The sequence below is a fragment of the Drosophila subobscura genome, chromosome O (genome assembly GCF_008121235.1).
Source record: "Drosophila subobscura isolate 14011-0131.10 chromosome O, UCBerk_Dsub_1.0, whole genome shotgun sequence".
In the NCBI taxonomy this organism is placed as follows: Eukaryota; Metazoa; Arthropoda; class Insecta; order Diptera; family Drosophilidae; genus Drosophila; species Drosophila subobscura.
In genome coordinates, this window is record NC_048533.1 from 18,543,103 (window position 1) to 18,567,641 (window position 24,539).

At 43.2% G+C, this 24,539-nt stretch overlaps 2 protein-coding genes across 6 annotated transcripts; one reads left to right on the forward strand and one right to left on the reverse strand.

Annotated features, from left to right (window-relative positions):
- The first annotated feature begins 1,487 nt into the window (after positions 1 to 1,487).
- Positions 1,488 to 24,210, forward strand: LOC117899139 (transcription factor kayak). Of its 5 annotated transcripts, none has more exons than XM_034808943.1 (3): positions 1,488 to 1,843; positions 21,242 to 21,632; positions 21,701 to 24,210. In XM_034808943.1, the coding sequence occupies exons 1-3, from the start codon at positions 1,622 to 1,624 to the stop codon at positions 22,873 to 22,875; spliced, it is 1,788 nt and encodes a 595-aa protein (XP_034664834.1). In that variant the 5' UTR covers positions 1,488 to 1,621; the 3' UTR covers positions 22,876 to 24,210. The 5 variants fall into 5 exon arrangements, with proteins under 5 accessions (XP_034664834.1, XP_034664836.1, XP_034664833.1 ...); XM_034808945.1 differs by lacking the exon at positions 1,488 to 1,843 and adding an exon at positions 11,417 to 11,975; XM_034808942.1 differs by lacking the exon at positions 1,488 to 1,843 and adding an exon at positions 18,720 to 20,783.
- Positions 7,890 to 9,189, reverse strand: LOC117899144 (protein phosphatase PTC7 homolog fig). The gene has a single exon (XM_034808951.1). It carries the CDS (start codon positions 9,077 to 9,079, stop codon positions 8,054 to 8,056), a length of 1,026 nt encoding a protein of 341 aa, XP_034664842.1. The 5' UTR covers positions 9,080 to 9,189; the 3' UTR covers positions 7,890 to 8,053.
- Positions 24,211 to 24,539: the final 329 nt, after the last annotated feature.

Here is a 24,539-nt window from a genome sequence, read left to right on the forward strand (position 1 = left end):
ATCGCATGCGATAAATGTATCGCCACATTCGGATTGCTTCTGTATGGGTATGATTGTACGCTCTCTCTCGCTCTCTTTCCTATTGCCTTTTGCGTTTTTCCTCTGACAGCTATCGTCTAGTTTATCTTCACATCGTAATTCGTCAGGGCCACGGGAATCATGTGGAGCATGCATAAGCAGTTCGTCGGGGAATTTCCCCTATGTAATTGTGCGGTTTTTATGAAAACCAAATAGGTTTTTCAATTTTTTTGAGTTTTCTACGGAGTCAAAGAATTTGCTAGATTCTAGGGATCTAAAATTATCTAAATCCATTTAATAATTAAATGTTGATTATTCAGTTTTCCAATATGCAAGTACATACATATTCTTAGCCCTGTTAAAATATCCTTGTTGGTATAATATAAATGTAAAAACAACTCGATTAGAAGAATGACCTTATAGGGATATAACCGATTTCTCCTCTCCTGCTTTCTAACCGCCAAAAAATCTCTCGACTACAACTGGTTCCGTTTCGACATCTCCAGCCCTGGCTTCCACGCAACGTAAATTTCCAGCGTGTATATGTGTGTGCTGGCAGTTTGGTGGTGTGTGTGGCGCGCAATGGCCAAGACGTCACCCGACGGTGTGGATAGCGGTCTGTTGCTCAGTTATTTTTCGCTTTTTGTTAAGGCAACGCGACTGCAGCAGCGGCAACGGAAAGCCACGCGGCCGCGTCCCCCCGAAACAGTCTCTCTCTCCATCGTCTCTCCGTGTAGTTAATCAGTCCTCCTTTTACACCCCACACCCCCCGTTCCAAAACCATCACCCTCCCTCTCGCTCTACCACGAGTCGCACTGTCTGCGAAGCGTTCGCGTTCTCGCTTTTACACGCAGCAACTGTCTGCCAGGCGGGTCATCACAGCGGCTGGAGCGGGACAGCATACAAGAAACGTTTTTATTGTTGTTGCCCCCCAATCCCTCTACCACTCTGTTGTTGTAAATGTTACATTTCGTACATTCCCTTAAAAGAAAAAGTGTAACTATTTCTTCGTGTAATTGTGATTGCGCGTAATCTTTACATACATTGTACATCTATACATCATATGTTAATACATCTGTACATATGTATGTAGATGAGAGAGAGTGCAACGTCAGAGCGTCAGAAAGCACAAAACAATTACGAAATACTCAACAAAAGTCGTCTGCCCGTGGCTGGAACTGAAGAAGAGGGCGGGAAGCGTTCGAAGTTCAACGGTGCGGGGCGTGGTCCGACGCTTTAATCTAGAGAATTCTGTGCGAACGAACCGTTAACATTTTTAACACTCTGACAGGCGGCAGAAAGGAAAGACGGCAACAATTTGACAGCTGTATCTGAACGAGCCCGTGCGTGTGAAAGACAGTCAAAGAGCACACAAACAAAAGAGAGAGTGGCGTGACAGGAAAGAGATAACAAAGAAGTGCACCCAAAAAAAGAGTGAGTGCAAAAAGAGCACCAGTGTCCATTTCCATCCACCCGCACATGTACAAGTTTGTTTGAGTGCGACTGTAAAGAGTGGGACAAGTGTTGAGAGCAGAGCAGTGCAAGTGCAAAGTGCATACAAGGACAGAAACAACAACATCAGAAAAAGTCAAAAGAGAGGACAATGAAAGTTAAAGTAGAGCGCAAAGCAATAACAAAAGCGACACCAACAACAATGAGCAAACCGAAGCAGGATGAAGAGGACAGTGAGGAGGCGGCGGCAACGTCAGAGCAATTGGACTTTCTGCCCGCGGATCTAACGGCAACAACGACAACGATATCATCGCCAGCAGCTGCAGCAACACCAACAACAGCAGCAGCAGCGGCAGCAGTGCGCAATCTTATCGTAAGTGAATTGCTCTTTTGTTGATACCCTGTATTCGGACGGGGGCAGGGTGGTTTGATGAGCTTGATGAGTATGTAAAGTCTGGTTCCACTTCATTCGAATGAAATGCATTTGAACAAAAATTATAAGATACTAAATGAATTTGCAATCTTTACACCTGTAGCGACAAGATACGACAATGGCTGTAAAACTCTACTTGTAGATCTCAGTAAAGGGTGTTCTCAGAGCGAATCCAACTTGTTTTACAATAGAAAGGGTGGCATGTGGAGGGAATAACCGAAATGGATTATGGCGGGAGAGCGGGCAAAAAGGAGAGCGCGGTACAAACTGGTACTCCGTGCGAGTGCACAGAACGCAATAGAATGTCTGTGTGTACCTGTTCCCCTCTGTTGCGCGCCCCTTGCCAACCAGATCTAGCAGTGGAAAAAATACAATAAAAATTCACATTGAAAAATAACTTGTTTAAAAAACATATTGAACTGTTGTTGTTTTTATGTTCGTCTTCTTTTTTTATTATGATTATTCGCCGAATTCCATGTGTGTGTGTTGTATCTTTTCCCATTGTAGTCTCAGACCCGTTCCGTTCCGTCCCGTCTCCATCGCAGTCGTCTCGTTTCGACTCGAATCGGTTGGTTTGGTTTTTATTTCGTATTTACTTTGTCGACATCTTTGGAATTTCAATTTACACTTTTGTTGTTGTTTTGCGCTGTCACTCTGATGCCGCTCTCTCTTTCTCTCGCTCTCTGGATGTGTGTGCGCTCACACAAATACTAAGCGGCACGTACTCGTATACAGAGTATGGCTACATTTATCGCATGCGAGTTTTTGGTGTCTGAAAGAGCGCAATAGAGCGCAAGAGCGTGTTCTCATAATAGTCGCTTTTAGATTTCAGCTGAGACACTGAGAAAAATAGAGATTGGCCACAACAATATGCAGCATGAAGACCTTTTGAGTGGGAGTGAGTGCGAAAAGAGAGTGTGAGTGATATCTGTGCTGCATTTTCTCTTTCATTTCACTCTTACTGGCAGAACCTCAAGGTTGTACCCCTCCCCCCTAGCCATATTGTAAACTGTTTCCAATTTGATTTCATTCTCGATTTTTCTTCTATCTTTTTGCGGTCTTCTATCTATTTTGGCGTGGGTGTATCTTGTTGTTGGTTTTTGCGATGTTCCGCAGTCTCTCGCTTGCAACACGTGCGTTGCACATTGCACGATTCGTTCTGCGCCAGCACAAATTCTATCTAAATACATATTTTTGTATCTGCAGTGTTTTGATGGTGCAAATAAAACTAAATCTGTTCTAAGGTCAAGGTTTTCCACTGCCACCACTCGTAGAAACCGTTTTGTTGGGTTCAATCATTGGGACGAATTCTTTTCTGTCTCTGTTTATCCCCTGTTTTTATATTGTCGGCATCTTGTGGCATAGAAATCCCTATGATAATCCCAGACTTGACGTTCTTCCCACTTCTGTGGATCCCCACCCACAAGTTCTTCTCCAGACGCCATCCTTCTCTGATTCTTTCCACCATAATTTCTGCCTCTTTCCTCTGTCTATTTTTTCTTACATTTTATACCCATTTACCCCCTAACTCCTTCTTTCCTGCATCTTCTTCTATTTTCTCTCTTGACATTCAAAATTATGCTGCAGTTGATTTCACCATAAAATTAAATCCAATGCCAAGGTCAAATGGCACACAGCTGCTTTGGATCTACGTTCCTCTCTGGCAACCCCCCTTTTGTGTCCCGCAAACGCTCCCTGGTATTCCACTTAGAATGTCAAGCGACTCACGCGTTGCATTCCCCATGATATTCAGAGGAGGCTAGAGAATGGGGAATGGGGTTGGAGCTGTGGAATGGGCATACAAATGGAGATGTAAATGGTGTATGGGGTGCTGTACGGGGAATGTGTGTGTGCGCCTTATATGGTGCCATGCACTTGAACAACTTAAAATTGCCATGTTTGTTGTTGCCGTTGTTTTGTTGCATAAAACATGCAGCGTGCCACATAAATATTCCATGCATTAAAAGCAAACGCATTAAAAGTCACGAGCAAAACGAGCATCAGCAGCCGCGGAACCCTCCTCGGCGATAACCTTTTTACACAGAGATTTTTAAGCATATAAAATATATACGAGTATAATCGTCATCAGATCAGATATCCCCAACAGAAATTGCCAATTTAATGTGCGCATCAACTAAAAATAAATAAATATCAAAATTGCCAATGCCTTTTGCCGTCGCCAACGCGCCATCATTTCGTTGTTCACTTAGCCAACACCAGCAAAAAACGAATAAAAAATTAAATAAATACAATACATACAACAAACAATCAATTATTATTTTTGTTGTTGCCGACTTCTACTTAGACTCTACTGCTCTGAGTATACTCTTTTAAAGGGTATTTGAACACAGAGAAAAAACCCTGTGCGATGCCTCACCCTCTCAGTCCCTTTGTGAGATCTCGTTGTTTTTACTCTAAAGAAATTAAAATCATAATACTGTAATACCTGAGGAACCTTCAAGAATAATAAAAAGACAGTCAGATTTATGCACAAAAAACAATTCAATGTTCGAGAGGGAAAAGCTAATTTTTGCTGACGTTGTGTTCCCATGCTTTGAATTTGCGATCCAGATCTGTTCTGCGTGTTAGCTTCTCAATAAATAAATAAGAAATAGGAGTCAGGATGTTTATATTATTCTTAAAGTTACCAGAAAAATACTTCAGCTTAATTCAATGACATATTTCATAGAAATCATTCCCAAAGTGTATCTATAGCAGCGGTATCATCATAATTCGGGGTTTTTCTTTGGTTTTTATGGGCGCATTTAAGTTTTTCGTATGTGCAAATCTTTTACGACATTGGTTCTTATCGCTGGATCCAATCATACCAAGCTTTTGATCGTTTCATCGCTTCGTTCTGCTTGTGTGTGTGGTGTCCTCACTTTTTATTATATTATTATGGCTTTCGATTGTTCCAAGAATATTTCATGGGATTTTGTAATGCAATTCGTGACAAGCGACAGGCAGAAATCGACAGATAGATAAAGAAATTTATAGATTATGCTAGCAGAAAAGGTTTTTTTGACTAGGCTTACATTTGTTAACTGGAAAATATATTCATTTTATTTTTAACTGGAATTTGAGCTTCTTGGGAATACATAATTTCCCTTAGCTCGTTCCTCTAGCTTGTGCTGTCTCTCCCAGAGTACCTTAGCAGTACGCATATTCTCTTTCTCTAGTGAGAAAAGTCACATTTTATCTCTACTTTATTTCTGAGAGAGGAGGGTTTTTTTTTAATTCAATGCTCTGCTTGCTCTATCAATTATGGGAAGTCCCCCAAAAAGTTTGCACATTTCCACTTGAGTGGTGTAGATAACGTTTGCTGTGAGAACTCGAAAGTTCCACTTTGGCTTGTGCATTTTGGCGCTCTGCTAATGAAATTATCTTATGACGTCAATGGCTTAAACTTAAGCTTTGGGCTCAGGCTGTGGCCACAGTAACAGCGACGTAGACAAGCCGGTTTGCTGGTCTCCTCGAGGCTTGAGGCATGTCGGAGCATGTCTCGTACGTTGGAGCTCATTTGAAAAAGAGAACCTAATTTGGTCACAAAGTTTCTCGTCGGAATGACGTCACAGCTAGAGATGGTCAAGAGAGTGGGGTTATTTTTTACCGTGAAAATGAATTGAAGATTTCGCGCACATTCGTGAGTGAACGTGCAGCAGAAAACGGGCACAAAACACGAAGATTTATAGATATGTAAATATGTACATGTGTATGTACATATGTATGTATGTATGTATATGCAAGGTATTCCCGCTTTATTGTCCCAATCCTCTTTAGATAGAAAACAAACCGCTTACGCTCTCACTTTCTTCGTTAAACTGTAAGCTGTATCGTGAGCCACTCCCGCTTTCCTCGTGCCTTTTGGTACGTGAGCTCTCATTAACAGCAAGCGCTCATCTCTAATCCCAACTCCACTGGGATATATCGAAAAAGAGAGCTTGAAAGAGAGAGAAAGAGTAATGCGATGATCTCTCATTTGCTTCAGTTGAAATGCTAATATCCCCCCCACACAATAGCCACAGCCACACACAACAATTATGTCATTTGGTATTTGTGCATTCGTACATATGTATGTGTTTGTGTTTGTGTGTGTATTTTCAACGAAGTGTCAAAAGAAACCGAAAATACAATAATGAAAACAAAAATGGGGAAAAAACGGGGAAAATGTCAAAAGTTGCGTGTTTTTGTGTTCGCATTTGCTTTCGATTTTCTTGGAATTGTTGTAGAGCAAGGTGGAGGAGGACGTGGGCTCCGAAAGAGTGGGATGGGATGTCATGCGAGAGAGAAAAGGAAAGCATTCAGATATTAACAAGGAGCGTAGTCCAGAGGAGTGACTAAAGGGGGGTTGCAGCTATTAAAAATGAAGAGATCTATGATTCGATAAGATAAGGGATTGAAAATGGTTAGATATTATGATAGGGCCTTACATTTCAGGTTAACAAAACAAATACGAAAATATGCGGAATTTTCCTCAAACCTGAAATCCATGGGTAACAAAGAACCCCCTTTGTTCAACTGTGGCGCCTCAGCCACTGCCTCTGGCAACAAACCATTGGGTTTGTTGAACTTTCTAGAGCAAGGGCAGAGCCCAAAGGAGGAGTACTAGGAGAAGGAGGAGGAGGTGTCAGTGCTAAATGGCAGTTGCCTGATGTTCAGTTAGCCCCCTGTTCTACCCCTAATTGAGTTATATACATTGTACAATCGACAATTCGACTAATTCAAGGCATATAGCCAGCCGCCAGCGGAAATTGCACATGGAACTAGCAAAGGGAACTGGGAAATGGATGTGGAATTGGTTATTCCAATTGGAGCACATCTGGAGTGGTTTTGGGTTGGGTTGAAGCGAAGTGTGGCTAAAAATGCATACAAAATACACAATGCTGAAAGATTTACACGCCCGTCGATCCTTGTTGGCCCGTGCAACGTGTGGACGCGTCATCCGGCCAGGAATTCCAAGAAGAGGCGCAGCATCAGGCAGCCGCAGAAGGCAAGCCACCACATTCCAAGGGGCAACGAACGAGCTGCAGCAGGGAGAGAGCTGCAACATCAGGTTCAATTCGACACGGCGCTGAAAAGTGCGAAATGAGCCAAAGATAAAGCCATGGGGAAATTATCAAGAACTGACGCCCCGACACCCGACGGCATTGTGTCACTCCTTGACCCGCCGCCAATAAGCGGAACGTGAAGGTGTGCTGGCACTCAAAGAGCGTTGGTTACAAAAAGTGGAAATATTTTATTTTATTCTCAGAAAAGAGAAGTCTTAAGCATCGTCGTTATTATGATTTTTTAAAGGAATTATATGAACTTCCTTATGTGTTATGTTTTCGGTGGGTAACCGTTAGTCGTATCCCGCATCCTTTGCGCTTTTATGCTCGAGGGGAATTTCGCAATGCTGCTGCCTGCATTGGGGATTTCCAACGTCATCAACCATCGCCTGATTTTGCTCCTCCCCCTCCCCACACTCTTAATATCTCGAGAGCTCCGCTCCCTCACTCGTCAATAACGCTCTCTCTCTCTCTGGCTCTTTATCTCTCTCATTTATTTACTCTCTTTCGCTTGAGTGAAAAAGCTCTCGTGAGTTCGTGAGTGAGTGCTTACGTGTGCCAAAACGAGTGGTTTTCGTGGAGCCGGCTTTTGCGAGCGAGAGTGTGGGCGCAGCCGTGTGGTTGGAGCCCTAGGCCATGGCACCTCTCGTTGGCCCTCCCGCCTCTGCGACGCACACACACACACGCACATACACTTACTAACTGGGCTAAGAAAAACAGAAGAAAAAAAGCGCACGAATTCTGGTTAAAACGTATGAGTCATCATCCAATCTGTTTGCGCTCGTTGTGTGTGGAATCGGTTGTAGCCCCGCGCATTCATTCATTCATTCATATTTACTGAATGAATGAGTGGGGCTACAGATACTGTACCCGTGTACACCCCATACATACACCTGCTGCCAGCGAAATCCAAATTGTTTTTGTTCATAAACAAATTGTATATTTAATTTTTATCGCTGCCAACACTGGTGACATTTTGCTTGACTTAATAACAATATTTGGTGTGCAACACTTTGAACTTTTGATTTAACTTTGATAACGCCTTCACCATAATGTGTGTGCATGCCGGGAGAGAGAGTGTGGGGTCAATAGGTCACACCCCCTAACATTCAGTGGAATTCCCCGCAGTGGTTTGCCGCTTGCGCATCGCCACGCTGGCAAGGACCACGGTTATGTCATCTGGTTTGCCGCCTCGCGGATAATCCACATTGTTCTCCAGCGCCTTGATGGCGAATGGAGACATGTAGATGGGGTTGGTCGAAAGAGCCGCGGCCCGCGCCACCACACGGTTGACCGCCTCCTGCAGCGTCTTCTCCTCATGAACGCCCTGCACTTTGGCCAGCATCTCGAGCAGCATGCTCTCGGGCATGTTGTCGAAGAGTCCGTCTGTGGCCAGCAGCACGAGGTCGTTCGGCTTCAGGAGAAGGCGTGTTGCCACCGCCAACGAAGGATCATCGCAGAACCACGAAACACGATTCGACTCTGGTGGCGGCACCGTCATCTGGAAGGGCATATTGAAGCAGTGCGTCTGCTCCTCGGAACGACTCAACACACTGCCATTGCGGATCACCATAAAGCCACTGTCCCCTAGGTTTGCGGTGTAAAGGGCGGACTCACTGCGATTCAAGGCCACCACGCAGGCGGTGCTGCTGCCCAGAATGGGCTTCCGATTTCGCTTCATTTCGCCGTAGCACTGGATCAGCAGATTTCGTGGATGCCGCGCATCGAAGTTGGGCCGCTGGGCGTGGGTGAAGCAACGATGCATCAGATCCTTGGCGAACAGCCCGGCATCAATGCCCATTTCGCGCCAGCCACCCACTCCATCGGCCACGCCTATGACATCGGCTGTGGGCGAGGAGCTGAAGAAATAGCTGTCCTCCCCGAAGCACTGGGTGGCCTGACTCCCTTGCGGGACTGCGACTGGGAATCTTCGGTGGACTCCTGACAGGAGACCAAGCTGCACAACAGACTGTTCGCCGGAAATCGTGGACTTCGACTTGCCCTGCACGGCAGTCACCAAATACGGCTCCTGGCTGCTGTAGCTAACGAGCGCCATACCAGGACCGCTCCAGCGAAAGGCAACGCGTGCCAGCGATCCCAGATTGAGCTTGGAACGAATGAATGCCATGCTTCCAAGTTATTTGAAGTCTTAAATGTTGGTGCTGGTTTGTTTTCGTAATTCTGATCAAAAAGTAGTTTAATTTTGAAAGAGGTTTTTGATTTTGAGACTCGGAGAGTGGCATGCCTGATAAAGGAGTAGGAAAACATATTCAAACCGGAAAGCAGGCGCTCACTAGGATTCGATTGTGGTATGCTCAAAGTACCAAAAGTTGCTCTCTTACAGTGAGAACTCTTTGCTGGAGGAGGTCGTCACCTGTGGAAGCGATTCTGTTTACACCATAAACATGAGTTAATTGCAAAGCGATTTCCCTATCAGAAACCCAGGGAGAACACTACTTGGGCTACGAGTATTTGTCATAGATTTACTTTTGTTTTGGTTTTGTGGCCCATTGTTCAATCTTATCTGATGGCATGGGCCTACGACAAAACTGGCGACTACTTGGACCGGTTTTACCCGGTAATCATGCCCGTAGCCGTACCCTGTACCCCCATCATCACCGGAAGTTTGGATCACGTTGCTACGGAACTGCAAGACTTTATCGCAGAGCCGTTGCCTTTTCTTATCGCTGGGCAAAAGAAAAACAATGAAAACGAACAAAAGATAGCTTTATTTTTAAGCACTGATGTAAACGCCTTCGCTCAGATACAGATACCGACCGTCTCTTATCAGCGGCGGCCAACATTTATTCGACAGAAATCGCTCATTATTCATTTTGTTTGTTATTCCTTACAACCGATTGCCAAATTATATGGAAACCTTAGGCTCTGCTTCCGGTCAGGCAAAGAACCTTTGCGTCAGAGATGCAGTGCCCAGTACTCGATAAATGATTCCATTTGCTAAAAATATGAACTACTCGTGCTTCCGAATGCTACTACTCGTTATCAGAGAGGCGACTCTCCGTGACGTCGGCGAAGAGTTCGTAGAAATTATTTGAAAACTTATTACTGATTGTAGCCTAACTCAAAAAAGGGTAGTGCAATTTTCACTAGAAATTTGAAGTGCCTTAGGGCAAGCATTCACTATCTTCAATCGAGTCAACATGTGAGTCAATTGGAGAGAATGAATGAAATCCCTATGCGAGTAATTGAGGCATTTAATGGCATCAAGTGCATTTGTTGCATGACTGACCACAGACTGTTTAGATCCACAGATACACATTTTCAGATACACATAAATAGTTTCAAATTCTTTATTAAATAATCTATTTTGCCCAATATATTTAAAGCGCTAAGAATATCTTTCTATGCATTTTTAAATTCCAAATTCTAATTGAAAATTCTGTTCTCTTTTTCTTCCTATCTCTCGTTGCAGGTAAGTAGAGCAAAGCAATTTGCCTTTGTGCCACACAGATGTTTAGTGTCACACGACCCACTTATGGTTGCACTTCAACCGCACCCAACCCCCAACACACCCAATCACCCCTCTACAGACCAACAAAAAGAGAGCTACGTAAGTGACGACACAAGGTCAGTGCGGCCTTTTCATTTTGTTGCGCATAAAATTACATGACGCCGCAACGGAACGCATCAATCGCTAGAGTCCCCCATCCGGACCCCATCAATATTTATTGAAAATGCTGACATATCATTCATAGATACGATAAATGCCTATAGAGGAACGAACACCTGCCTAACTCCTCGTCGACCAACAGCTCAGGTGGATCGCTGGCGTCGGCGACACTGCGATTCGTATCGGAATCGAATTGAATCGCCCGGCGACCCATTTCGTAGAGCCAAAAAAATAGATAAGGCGACTTTTGGTGCCCCACGATTACAAAGGCCAACCATTGTTGTTGGTTGCATTTGGAAAAAGGGGGAACTTTACCTGTGCTGTGGCTTTTAAATTTAGTTGCTTATGTCATAACTAAATTGTCTGCAGATAAGATAAGAGAGAAGCCAGCCCCAAGAATTGAGACACGGTAAACAACGCGTAGCCAAAGAAAAACTACGAGGCACAATGAGGCACGTGAGTGCCGTGCCCGTTAAAGCGATATTTTTACTATATGTAGCAGCCAGCGGGTTAAACCCACGACACACACACACAAATATTTCTATATGCAGCGTACTATAATTTGTGGTTTGTGCAGTTTTTGCTTCTTTATTTCATTTTGCTGCTCAGGAAATGCCAGCCAGAGACACAGAGCCCCACGAAGCTCTCGAATTCCACTCAAAAAAGGCCCATGCTCTGTGCTCCCGCTCTCTCTCTCCCTCGGTCTGGCCCTCTCTTTCACTCGGAGCGATAAAAAAATGCTCAATTCGTTTGGGTGGCCTCTGGGGGCGTATATAAGGCCAGTCGAGCGACGATGACGCATTAGTCAAAACAAGTTGGCCGTGCGAAACGCTTCGGCAATAATATCTCTGTATAACGTCGTTTCATTTCACAAACCCGTCAAGAAAAATCGAGAGATTTTACGCGAAAAGCCAGGGAAAACGTAAAAACAGTGTGCTATTTTCTGAGGCAGAATGTGTGCGGCATTTGTATCTAAACAAAAATCCACAGAATCGCTGAACAACAATTCTCGGAAATATTGAAATACGGACAACGCAAATAATTCGCACGATCGCGCGCCACTCGAACTACAGATACACAGACACAGACACAGATACTACAGACACATTGACAGCGAGATACATTTGTGGCAGTGTGTGAATTGAATTTTAAGACATATACAAAGGCGTATTTCGCCAGAAATCGCTTTGAGTCATTTGGCTAATCGGCAAAATAGACTTTGTGCCGGAAAGAAATAAAGCTAAACAAAAACAATAAGGAAAAGGAAACACACAGCAAATACAAATAAATAGATACTGATACTACCAGCAGATTCATGATGACGCTAGACAACTACAATATCTTTGGCGATGAGTATCTGTTTAGCATGCCGCTATCGCCATTGCCCAAAGTGGTAAGATCTAACATACAATCTATGCCCATTCCTACCCCTATCAATGCCCATTCCCCACCCCAACTTTGGCATAGTTATGGGCATACATTCGAGAGCGTTTGTTATCAGCTCCACAGACCATGCATTCCTATCAGTGCCACTGCCATGAAATTTCTAGAATTCCTCTCCTCCACTTTATTTTATAAATTACGCCTCTAACATACATTTATTTCTGCCAATAAGCTGTCCCATTATCGTTCGCATATTAAATTCTTGGAAATTGGAGATCCCCTTGTTCCTCCTGTTCCCTGCCATTCCATTTCATTATTTCCCCCCCTTTTTCCCCCTATCTGTATCAAGTTTTGGTGTTATTTGCTGTTTTGCAATTGTGTGTTTTTGTTTGAGTTTGTCCACCGATAAGGCCCCGCCCATCCGATCTACCCAATCGCCTCTCTCCGTTCTCTCCTTACTTACCTCCACACTATTCAATGCTCATTACCCCAGAAAAGATTTCTATACTTTGTGGCTTTCGACCATGTGTTCTTGATAAGCGAATTATGAGTTTTGTGTTGGCTGTGGGTCGACCGAATCGTAGTGGGGGATCCATCATTGCTACAAATTTTCGTTGTCATACGACACGATAGATAGGATCCAATAAATTATTGGATCCGCTGCAGGCAATTGCTAAGTCAGTGTTGTGTAAAGAATGGGGAATTAAACAGAATATTTGTTGTTGGAAATTGGTATAGAACAAATAAATTACAGAGAATTTTGATGAAAGTGTTGTATTGGTTATAAATGTTACAAACGTTATAATTATCGTGCCAAAATAATGATCGGATCGCAATGCGTTTCTGCATTCTAGCAGATATAGTCATATTTTATGATTCTTAAGATGTTTCCTTCATATTGAATATACCCCAGAGCGCAAAGAGTATCCTCCCACCCAAGAAATCACCCCCAAACGGTAAATCACGTTGCAGTTTAATGCCAACATTTACAGCTACACACCATACTATTTTTTTTTGTCTTAATTTTTTTCGGTTAATTTTTGTACATTGCATTTCACAGTCCAGTGATCCGGTCCGGTCTGGAGTTGCGTTTTTCAACGGGTTCTCCGTCGGGGTCTGTGTCTCTGTCGGCTGTCTGGTGCTCCATGGCTGATATCTTGCACACGTGCGATTTTCGTGACAATTTATAAACTTTTGCGTTGCTTTTTTACTTTTCTTTCCGCTGAGGGAACTTTTTTTTGTGCTATTGTAGATATTTTTTTTTGGTTGGCTAATTTTATATGATATGAAAGTGAATGAGGGTCCAAATGAAGTGACCCTTTGACTTGTGAACCTCAAAGGCAGAGACACATTCGCGTGACACTTGATACTCAGAGAATTATGTATGTGGATATACTCGTATTCATATGTTAGGAGGGGATAGGGCTCTCCCCTCCACTCACTCACAATTAGGGCGGTTCAAACTGACATGCTGGAAGTCAAACACTTGCCACATGCACCCCAGCTCGGCTTAAGCTATCCTCAAATTGTTTTATTACTCGTAAGTCGACAGGCAATGGAACGGAGTATGGGACGGCGCCCCCGCAATATCCAGACAAAGTCCAACTTTCTTTTAATTAACTCACACAAAAAAACAACAAACCAAAAAATGGTCTGTCTCTTGCTGTACTCTTTTTCTTACATTTATTTGTATATTTGATTCGAGGCTGTACTTTCGCAATGGAATCTTAAGTCGCTGAGAGAGGGAGTCTTTTAAAGTTGTGGGCGTTCTTCGATTTGCCGTGTGGGCCGCTTGTCATGAAAGAAATCACTTGAAGTCTGTACAGATTTTGCTGTTGTGGGGAAACAATATCTTTCCTTTGAATAAGAGCTGCCTACCTACACACCTTGCGGCACCTACCCCTACACGGCAACACCTTTTCTCCCCTACAGAACTGGCCTAAATATGGTTACGGCCTGTAGATAGATCTTTGCTTCGATCATGCCACATGGAGTCCATGGAGCGTGCAGCGACTGACTTGAATTAAGATGCAGCCGAAATTAATGTATCTACGGGCACAAGTGTGTGTGTCTGTGCGGTCAGCTAATTGCGTTTCCAGTCAATTTAATTGAATTTTCTTCGTAATTCAAGTCGATTTCCCATTGAAGCTCAAGGGGAAAGAAAAGATACACTCGTACACGTAAATGGATAATGGTTTTTTTTTGGGGCTGCCAACAAAGTTTAGTGCAGATAATTTGACGGGAGAAACTCGATTGCAAGTTGCCCTGTAATTGATGTCCGTTTGATTTGGACAGGGGACAGGGCACCTCCTTTCTGTATATCCTTTGCTGGCTAAGTTCCTCTTTCCTTTGACTGCTGCCAGCTGTAATTTCAGCTTGGCAAAGGGTCTGTCGCTTTGATGACTGCGGTCGTGTCCTTCTTAGAATCGGAATTGGCCAAACCTCGAAAATGAAAAGTGAAAACAACTTTTACTACGCTCCACTCTCTCTGTCTCTCTGAGGTCCTTTCTTTTTGGCTCTGTCTCCTGTCTGCTGTCTGTGCCTGTCCTGTGCCCCATCCTTGTGTGCATTTTTATCCTTTGGTGGCGCCTCGGTGTCGCGTCGTTTGTTTGCCATTTCCTCGAACTGCAAACTTGGCCATAAATTCCGTACAGTCGCGTCCCTCCCCCAAAACGCTAGTGGTTCATTGTTCGTTTTGTTTTTGTTTCTGTTTTCACTGTCGTGTGTGTCGCGTCGCGACAAAATGCATTTAAATAAATTATTCCCAGACCAATGTCGCGTCATTTTATTAGCTGCACGTTTGCCCGTTTGCGTATGCGTATTTACACACACACATTGAGTGTTTACTTTACTTTCCCCGACCACTTTTGCGGTCACACATTTAATTATAACAAAGTTCAATTGTCGATGATTTTGAGGGGTATTTTTTATGAATCTCGTAGCCCCCCAAAAGCCTAAGCTAAAACCCCACCTTAAAACAAACAGATTTCCACAGTTTTAAAAGAGAGGAGAGGTAGTGTGTACCTTTATTCATTAGTCGAAGGTTCACTGCACCCCGAAACCAAACGCCAGAACATAAATATTTTAACTCTCTGTTTTTTGTGCTTTTTATGCATTTCATGCAAATTTGTCAATCGCTGTTTATTCCACGCCCTGCCCCGCCCCTGGACCAAAAGTCTGATTAATTTGACACTCAACTTAAAGCCTGACACCCAAAGAACACAGCACTCCTGCCGCCTTGCAGCCTCAACTTCGTATCCCCCGTATCCCATATCCCAAAGTCAATTCTGAAATTTATTTACCCTGCGCCTTGACATTTTTTCTGAATTTTATTCTTTTTGTTGGCTGCACTTTTTGGCAAATTTTGAATTATGGCTTCTGTCGCGGGGTCTGTCCGGCAGTTAAAATAAAATATAAGCAACAAAAAACACAACAAAAATGTCTTAACTTTAATTCAATTTTTCGTTTTGTGTGTATATTTTGTTGTTGTTGTGGGGGCGTTCCAAAAATGGTTAAACCTCAAGTGATTTTAGTGACGGCGCTGCTTTGCACAGACAGAAATTTGTTGGGGTTATATACAAAATTTCATATATGTATGTATATTCATAAAAACATACATATTTATACATATGTCTTTATATATACATTATATAAACACGATATGGTCAAGGGGCTTTCATTACTGCTGCTGTTGTGGCGTGCCTAAAACGGCTGTCCATCGCCCAGCCGGGCATTGACTCTGTGGCACTCCAAAATTCTTGGATCACGAGGGTCCAGGGGAATACCTCTACACACGGCTTTATCAACAGAGGCACAGAGGCCCAGCACTCCCGGCACTCAGGCAACAACACTCTCTTTCCTTTCTGGCATTGCGGTCACGTTCATGCGAAAAAAATAATATAAAATGTGATTTCTGTTGTGTTGCCTCCTCTCTTCCGTTAATTGTTTTATTCGCAGAATATTTGCATATATATTCGCAAATGCAAATGATATAGAAGCATACAGAAATAACTATGTACATTCATGCATATATCTGAAATTATGTTTATCGCCAAGGGAAGTCCCTGCTTATATTATTTTTTGTATATTATATAAGTAGAGTCCCGCACCCAACTTATAACCAAAGAAAAACTAGAAACGCACTTGAACTTGTCAACTTTTCAAGTCTCTCTCTCTCTCTCTTGTTGGTTTTTTTTCTTTCTTTATGTGACATTGCAACAACATTGAGGCACAACACAATGCTATGCTGCTTGGAGCTGCATTTAAAGTCTTTGCCAATTGAAAAATACAATAAATATATTGCTGTTTAGCTGCTACTATAATTATGCGCATTTCTAGCGAAACAACTTGCGGGGCAACAGCAACATTCTGAGGCTTTTCTGTAACCTTCATCGGTGCAATTTTTTGTTATTTCGTATTTAACAAGCCCGACAGATAGTTAATTTATGCCAATGCAAAACTAATACAAAGCAACTAAAACATCACAAAACGATAGAAACAACCAAAGAAAATAGCGTTGAAACAAAAGCGAAATTGTGTTTGTAGTTTGAACTTGATTTGGAAAGGGAATAGCAGCAGAATATCATCGGATTGTAGCTGAGGGTTTAACGAGGAAAATAAATTATAAGTAAATAGAATTAATTAATTTGTTTGAACTAGTAAAAATGAAGAAAAACAAATTCCTCCTAGACGCTAAGCTAACAATTTCAAGGTACAGGCAGTACCACAGGACTAACAGTTGAATGTTAGCAGTTAACAGCGTAACTTAACAGCAAACATTCGCAGCTAACAGCTGCCACTGTGTTGGCTGCCTTCTCCTCAACACTTAATAATAATTCAACGCCACTTATGATATAAACAATACACATTTTTGTCGTTTGTGTTTTCGCTTTTTGTTGTTGTTGATTTTGCCTTTGATGTGGCCAAGTTTTTTGTTTTTATTTTGCCTTTATTACGTCATTGTCAGGCTAAAATTGATCTAAAAATAAGTCAACACGTCAGCTCTGAAACGCAGGCACGCTCGTAGTGGCAGGCAAAAGTCGCTGCGATGTTTCTTTTGCTGTCAACTTGTTGCCAATTCCCGATGCACCAGCACCAGCTCACCAACCCCCAGGAGGTAATATTTTGGCATAGAGAGAGAAAATAAATGTTGAACTAATTAGAGTCAAGGTCATAGGTGGGCTATGCAAAAAGCAGTTCTTTTTTCTGCTAATGCTCCACTGTATGAACTAGCGGGGCGGACTGCTGTGTTCAGTCCCACTGTAATCAAATTTGCAGCAGCAGACCCATGTATTAGTCAGCAATTTGCTTACTATAGCGACTACGTCAGTGTTCTGAGTGCTGGGTTCTCGCTGCTCTCCTCCGTGCTCTGTTCGTTTCATTTGCCACGCTTTGGCGCAGCTCAATTGACCCTCTGATGTGAACTCTGGGGGCTCAGACCTCTCTGATAAGAGAGACGTCTACGGATGATGGGACTCTGAGGCCCGCTTCAATTTAAACATCAATTGCTGCGGCTGCTGTTCGCTAGTACTACATATTATTAGGGCTATTATTTGTTATAATATATATTTGAATATAAATTGACTGATTCATCGGCCAAAAGCAGTTCATGTTCATGCAGTTCAGGAACAAGTTCGCCAAAGTAAATTTAAATTTGAAAGTAGGTTAAAATGAAAGTCTCCGACCCGAGCAGACAACATGGGGAAGGTGTTTAAACGGCGGCTTTCTTCAAAAGCATATGCCAGAATACATATATACAAAATAAATAAATATAAAATAAACATGCGTACAAAGAATAAAATCGATTGTTTGCCACTGCCACACACACCACACCACACCACAAAATGTTGTTGCAAATAAGGGAATGGCCTTGTATGCATATTCCTCCGATAAGATCTGTCAATAAATATATCGTACACTCGGGAAGGGATCGGATCTGAACAGACGGAACAAAAACAAGAATGATTTTCTTAATATGGAAATGACTAACTTAATAACATTAAAATAAACAAAAAGGCAAAGTGTACAATTATTTCATCCCTGAAGCTAAAACTTGGTCATCTTTCCTCTCTAAAAAGCATTAAAATCCATTGTTAATAGTCTCTTCTGCAGCTAATATACCCCACTGCCCAACAAATACCCTGTATTTAGATACAATTTGCATGCCAGGGGGTCTCTCTGGTTCCTCCGCAGGAATGTTCTCTTGTTCCCCTCTCGCGTACACACACCTGTTGTGGCACACAACACACATCTATCTGTCAGACGTGACAGACGACAGTTGTGCTATAAATAAATGTTATGTTATGTTCCGCAAATTGGCCGAAAAACTGTTGCCAAACATTCGCCTGAACGTTTCATTTCGGTCTTTTGATTTATGAATTATGGGAAACTAAAACACTTTCCAGGGAAAGAGTAAGATCCGCTAGATCGGAAATAACCTACATCTACATTTTGTCGGGCATGGCAAATGTGTGTATCTGCTATACAAAATGTTTATGGCAAGGCTCGCGTGGGCTGCCCGTTGCTGCCATGCCTTGCCCTGCCCTGCCCTGCCCCACATGTCGCCGTGTGGGCTGCCGCTCAATTAAGAGCAGCCAGCATTTAAATTTATTTGATTTTCTTAGTTGGTTGTCTTCTAATTTGAGCAAACAGCTCTCTGCTCTCTGGGGATTCTGCGTGTGTGCTGCTGCCGCTGGCTGTTCTCTAGATAAATCGCAATCTCAAGATCTCTCGATCGTTGCCAATTTCTCGCTCGCCCCGGAATCAGTCGCAAACGAACAACGAACTATCGAAGTTTAGAAAAATATTCGAGAACAAAAACCAAAAGGCGATCGCGCGCGCGCTTTTTCCTGCTCGAGAAAAACCGAACAACCGAACCAAAAATCCGACAACGAATAGCGAACAAAACGAAAATATATTTGGAAATTCAAAACAGATAGAAAAAAAGCAGCAACAGAAATACGAAAATTGCAATTGTTTTTTCGCCGATTTTTCTGCTAGTGTTTTTTTTTGCTTTTGTTTTTGACAATTTTCCTGCTGTTTGTTTTGTGGCGCGCGCGTGTGCATTGCCAAAAACGAATCTTCGGAGAACACAACGAATCGAGAAATAAAATGGAAATAGAATAAAAATAAAATCAAATAAATGTGAAGGAAACACACACAACACAAAAGGAAGAAAAGAATAAAACGAGACGCACATTTTCTCAGTTTGCGTTGCATGCCGCGTGGACTCGAACAGAAGCTACTTGGCTATATATACATACATATATATAGATAGATACCATTATATACAGCGCACATACACAAATATATATAAATGTGCGAGAAATAATAGCGAATTGCTGGCCCAAAGCAAAAGGCAGAAGTATAGTTTATTTTTTGAGAGGCGTTGCCCGCCGTATACCCATGAGAACTGAAACGAATCGAATGCTGTGCCCCGAAAACTGGCGCAAGGCTCAATCCGCAAAGCGAAAGCCCTCCTCGTTTTGAATCTAAATACATATACATATGAACACGTGTCTGTCTCACCAGATTTTAAAGCCTCGAATACGATAATTATTTCTGTGTTGATTATGTGGAATACTCATTTCGATCCTTTGCGAAATCAGCCAATGCTTATCGTAAAGCGCCTCAGACCCCCGGAAGACGGAGGGCGACGCAGCGATTGAGAGATTGAAGCAACTGAGAAATTGATATTGAGCAATTGAACAAACGAATCTACGTCACTAACGAAACACAGAACTGCTCGCAGTTGAAAAACGAAACTAAACTTTTTATGGAAACGTAGAATACAACGAAAAAACAACCAAAATCAAAAACCAAATACAACGAACGAACAACAACAACTACTGCGACAACAACAACAACAACAAGAACACAACAACCATAAAGACAAGCATACATATAGGAAATCTATAGATAGATAGAAGATCTAGCTTTTGCTGTAAATATTAATAATTAAAAGGAAAGAGTTTTCACTTAGATTTAAACATAAATAAGAATCTGTTTCTGTTGATTTTTGATTGAATATAGTACGAGTAAATATATATCATTGTTGTCCCATTGAATATTGTTGAATAACGAATAACGAATACTAGTCATTGCGCCCAACTGTGCGTATACGTGATCAGCAATTGCGTATACTTAATATTAAGAGAGTAGCTAAAATATAAGAGATATTTAGTGTAGGGTTTAGATAGGAAGAAACAACGAACAAATGATGAAAAATCTCAATGGTAGAGCGCATAATGCGTGCTACCATCCCTACCTCCATCAGCTGCATCAGGCACAACAGCAACAACAACAACAGCAACAACAACATCAGCAGCAGCAGCAGACACCACATGCTGCTCATACGCAACAAAATGCCTTGTCGCAGAACGCTCAACCGCAGATGCAGTGGCCATATAATGCTGCTGCAGCCAATCAATACTACCAACAACAGCAACAACAGCTGCATCATCAGCAGCAGCAGCAGCAAGAGCAGCAAATGTTACATCAACGGCAATTGCCCACACAGCAGCCGGCTGCAGCAACCAACACAAGCGCCGCCGCCATGGCCGCCATGTGCCAAATGCAGAACTTTTTTACACAACAACAGCAGCAACAACAGCAAGAGTTCAACAACAATTGTGGGCACATTAATTACAATCAGCCACAGCAGCAGCAACAACAACAACAACAACAACCAACGCCAATAAAATCTACACCAACGAATAATCCACCAACGAATACTTCAACAACAGCGAATGGTGACAAGTTTGCAATGGATGCCAGTGAAATTGCCAGTTTTTTAGCCAGCGAGCTATTCATGCAGCAGGTATATTATCGCTCTCGGTATGGGATTTATAGCGATCGAAACAAGACTGTTAATTTACAAAAATTGGGATCTTTGGGCGCGAAACAATTGGCATTTTTTGCTCATCGCCGAAAATAGAAAGAAAAGAAGAAAGAAAGACCAGCTGTAAAGAGCGAACTGATTGATACCCTTCGAAATTCAATGTTTAATGTTTCCGTTGGAAGTACAGGAAGATTATGCATAGAAACCGACAGCCGGATGTAGATGATATGCTCTATGAAAGGGTATACAAAAAGAAACAAGAATGGAAGTGAAATATAAACATTCTAGTGATGGCTCTCTCTCTCTCTCACTCTCACTCTCATTTCTCTTCCTGTCTATACTCGCTTCTCTGCTTCACTCTCCCTCTCAGAACAATTTAAACATGAATTTAATTGTAAACACTTTTGATTAATTTCGCTTTTTATATCCAATTGCAGCTCGGCACATTCGATGGCATACAGAGTGCACCAACGCTGACGACGCCCACGCTGACGCCGACCACGCTGCGCAGCATCGAGGAGACATTCTACGAGATGACCAACGATGTGGTTAATGCACCATATCAGGCCGGTTTCAAGCCGCCCCCGCTGGCCCCATTGGTAAGCAACAACAATGGCAACAATGGCAACGGCTTGGCATCGGTGGTGCCCACAACGACGACCACAACGGCCACCATAATTGGTGTTAGCAATCCGCTAATCAGCCAGCAGCAGCAGCAGCAGGTATTTGATTGCGGGTCCAGCGTTATGCCCGGCAGCGATTCGGAGGAGTCCAACGGCTCCTGGGCCGACGGGCAAATAAATGAGGATCAGAGCATTTCCGATACTTGTAAGTATTTCATCAGCAAAAACCATAAGGGAATAGATAATCTAATTGGGTTTTACTTTGACTTGCAGCAAGTGGAGCCACAGACAGCACCTCCTATCAGAATGGACACATGATGAGCAACAGCAACGGCGGCAATGGCGGCGGCGGTGCCAACAACTTCAGCAAGGTCCTGGCCGCAGCCATGAGCTCTTCTCAGGGCAACACAAATACCTCAAACAGTGCCACACCGGCGCGTCGTGGTGGCGGACGGCGACCGAACAGGTCCGCCAATATGACGCCCGAGGAGGAGGAGAAGCGGCGCATCCGCAGGGAGAGAAACAAGCAGGCGGCGGCACGTTGTCGCAAGCGACGCGTCGACCAGACCAACGAACTCACCGAAGAGGTCGAGTTGCTGGAGAAGCGAGGCGAGAGCCTGAAGAAGGAGATGGAGCTGCTCAACGAGACGAAGAACCAGCTGGAGTACTTCCTCCAGGCGCACCGTCCCGCGTGCCTGAAGGTGCGTGCCGATATGCTCAGCGTGTCAACCTGCAATGGGATAATCGGGCCAGCGGCCCTCCTCAGTGCCGGCAGCTGTGGCAGCGGCAGCAGCCACCACAACAACAACAGCAACAGCAATGACAGCAGCAGCGGCACCATAACCGGCCTCGATGCCACCCTGAACTCCACCGGGCGCAGCAATTCGCCGCTCGATCTCAAGCCAGTGCCAATCGACGAGGATCTGCTCTTGCAAATTAAGGACGAGCCGCTCGACGGTGCACTGGACTCGAGTTCCTCGCTCGACCAGGACGGACCGCCGCCGCACAAGCGCTGCTTCGCGCTGCCCAACATTGCCACGCTGATGACGCCCACCGGCCCAACGGGTTCGCTGCAGACGCCCATCTCGGGCACGGCGCCGCATGGCTTCGGCAGCTTCCCCACCACCATCAGCAACATCCACAACGGCCCCACACTTAACACTCTGAACAAGATGCCAAAGGAGCGACCCAACACGCTGGCCGTCCAACGGCCCTTTGGCGGCCAAATGCAGCTGAGCGTGAGCGGCGGCAAGGCGCCCACACAGATACAGGGTGTGCCCATCCAGACACCGTCGACGGGCACCTTCAACTTTGACTCGCTGATGGACGGGGGCACTGGGCTGACGCCCGTCTCCGGTCCGCTGGTGCCCAACTGCTCCTCGCAGAACAAGCATCCGCTGGAGCTGCCCACGCCCACAACCGAGCCGTCCAAGTTGGTCAGCTTATAACCGGTATAGGGCCGGTGGCGGAGGCCGACGCACGGCGCTAACAAAGTCAGAATTAAGTTAAGTTTTCTACGTTATAATGAATGAACCATCTACAACTTACGCTGGAAGTGGAGGGAGCGCTGAAATCAACAAACATTTTGCTAGTTCTAACGGATGTTTCGTTCTTTTTTGTAATCGTATCTGTAACGAATATTTCGTAGGCCCCTCGTAGGGCACTCTTGTTTTCCGTTAACTTTAATGTTTTTGTATTATTATCTTTATTACGTTTAATTTATGATTTTTCTACGAGTATATCTTTATGCCGGAGGAGTGTTTTGTGCAATTTTGAAATCTTTTTTCATTTGCGTGTTATATTTTCCAAAAATATAAATACGACAACCGACAACAGATCGGATCGGATCGGATCGATGGATGCAATGTGATGCATGTTTAGCGTGTTGTATGCCTGACATTTTTCAGCTTGTGGCGCAAGCGGCCAAGCCGGAAAATGCAAACCGAATGAGTAGATGGAAAAGGGATTGGACGAGTGGAAGAGTAGACGGATGGAAGGATGCGTTGTGATATTTATTATAAAAACAAATAAACAAAAGTAGAAAAGAAAGCAAACAAAAGAATTAAACGAAACGAAGGAAGCGTGTAATGAAAGGAACTAAGCCGGTTTTAAAATTGTACATTTAAACGAATGAAAAGGAAAAGATTGCGTAAAATATATGTATACATACACAGATATCTATTAAATACAGAAGAAATACAAACAAACTACATACAATGCCTTGAGAGAGAATTAAGAAATGCAACAACAAATTTATATAAATATTATATATACTAAATGTATGTTTAAAACGTAAACAATAATCGCGTTAATTGCTGATGACGATGCCAGTTTTATATTGAAGCCGTAGCACATGTGAAACGATGAGGAGATGAGATACACAACAAAATATTGTATACTTATTGTACGACGATTATTCGGTAAGCCTGCAAGTAGTAGAAGAGCCCAAATATATTTTTACTAAACGCAACGAAAGCGCTATTTTCAAATACAATTTATAAGATGATAATGACAAAGCAAAGCAATTATTTAATATGTAATTAATGTATTATGCAAAACTGATGAAATGCGAAAATCGAACATAATATTATAGTGCTAACTTCAACAATAGATCAGAATCAGGTAAAAGAATGTGTAGATTGCCCCTGTGTGGCATTATGTTCGACATTTTTCTACATTTATCCAAACACCACACACAAATCAAATTGATCAGCAGGAAACTGTAGGAAAAGATACGATGCACTTATAAGGCAGAAAAAAACACACACAAACACCAAAATTGAAAAAAAAGAAATCAAATAAAACTACCGAAAAACCTAAAAGAAACAAAACATTGTACATCCAATTTATTCTAGAAAATCAAAAGTAATTCTCAAATGACTTGCAAATGGTTCGGCTGGTCGGGTCTGATCGGCAGGTAACGCTGATGCCGGTAACTTAGGGTGGCACCAAAAAGGGAGAGCTAAGGCAAAGCCATAAAGTCATTAACCATAAGCAGGAGAATGCACTCATTTGAATATGATTAACTTTCAGCTGTAAATGAAACACAAGGCAGTACATTGAGTGTTACATTACATTAAGGACCAGTCTAAAGCGGCAGGTAAAACTCGTG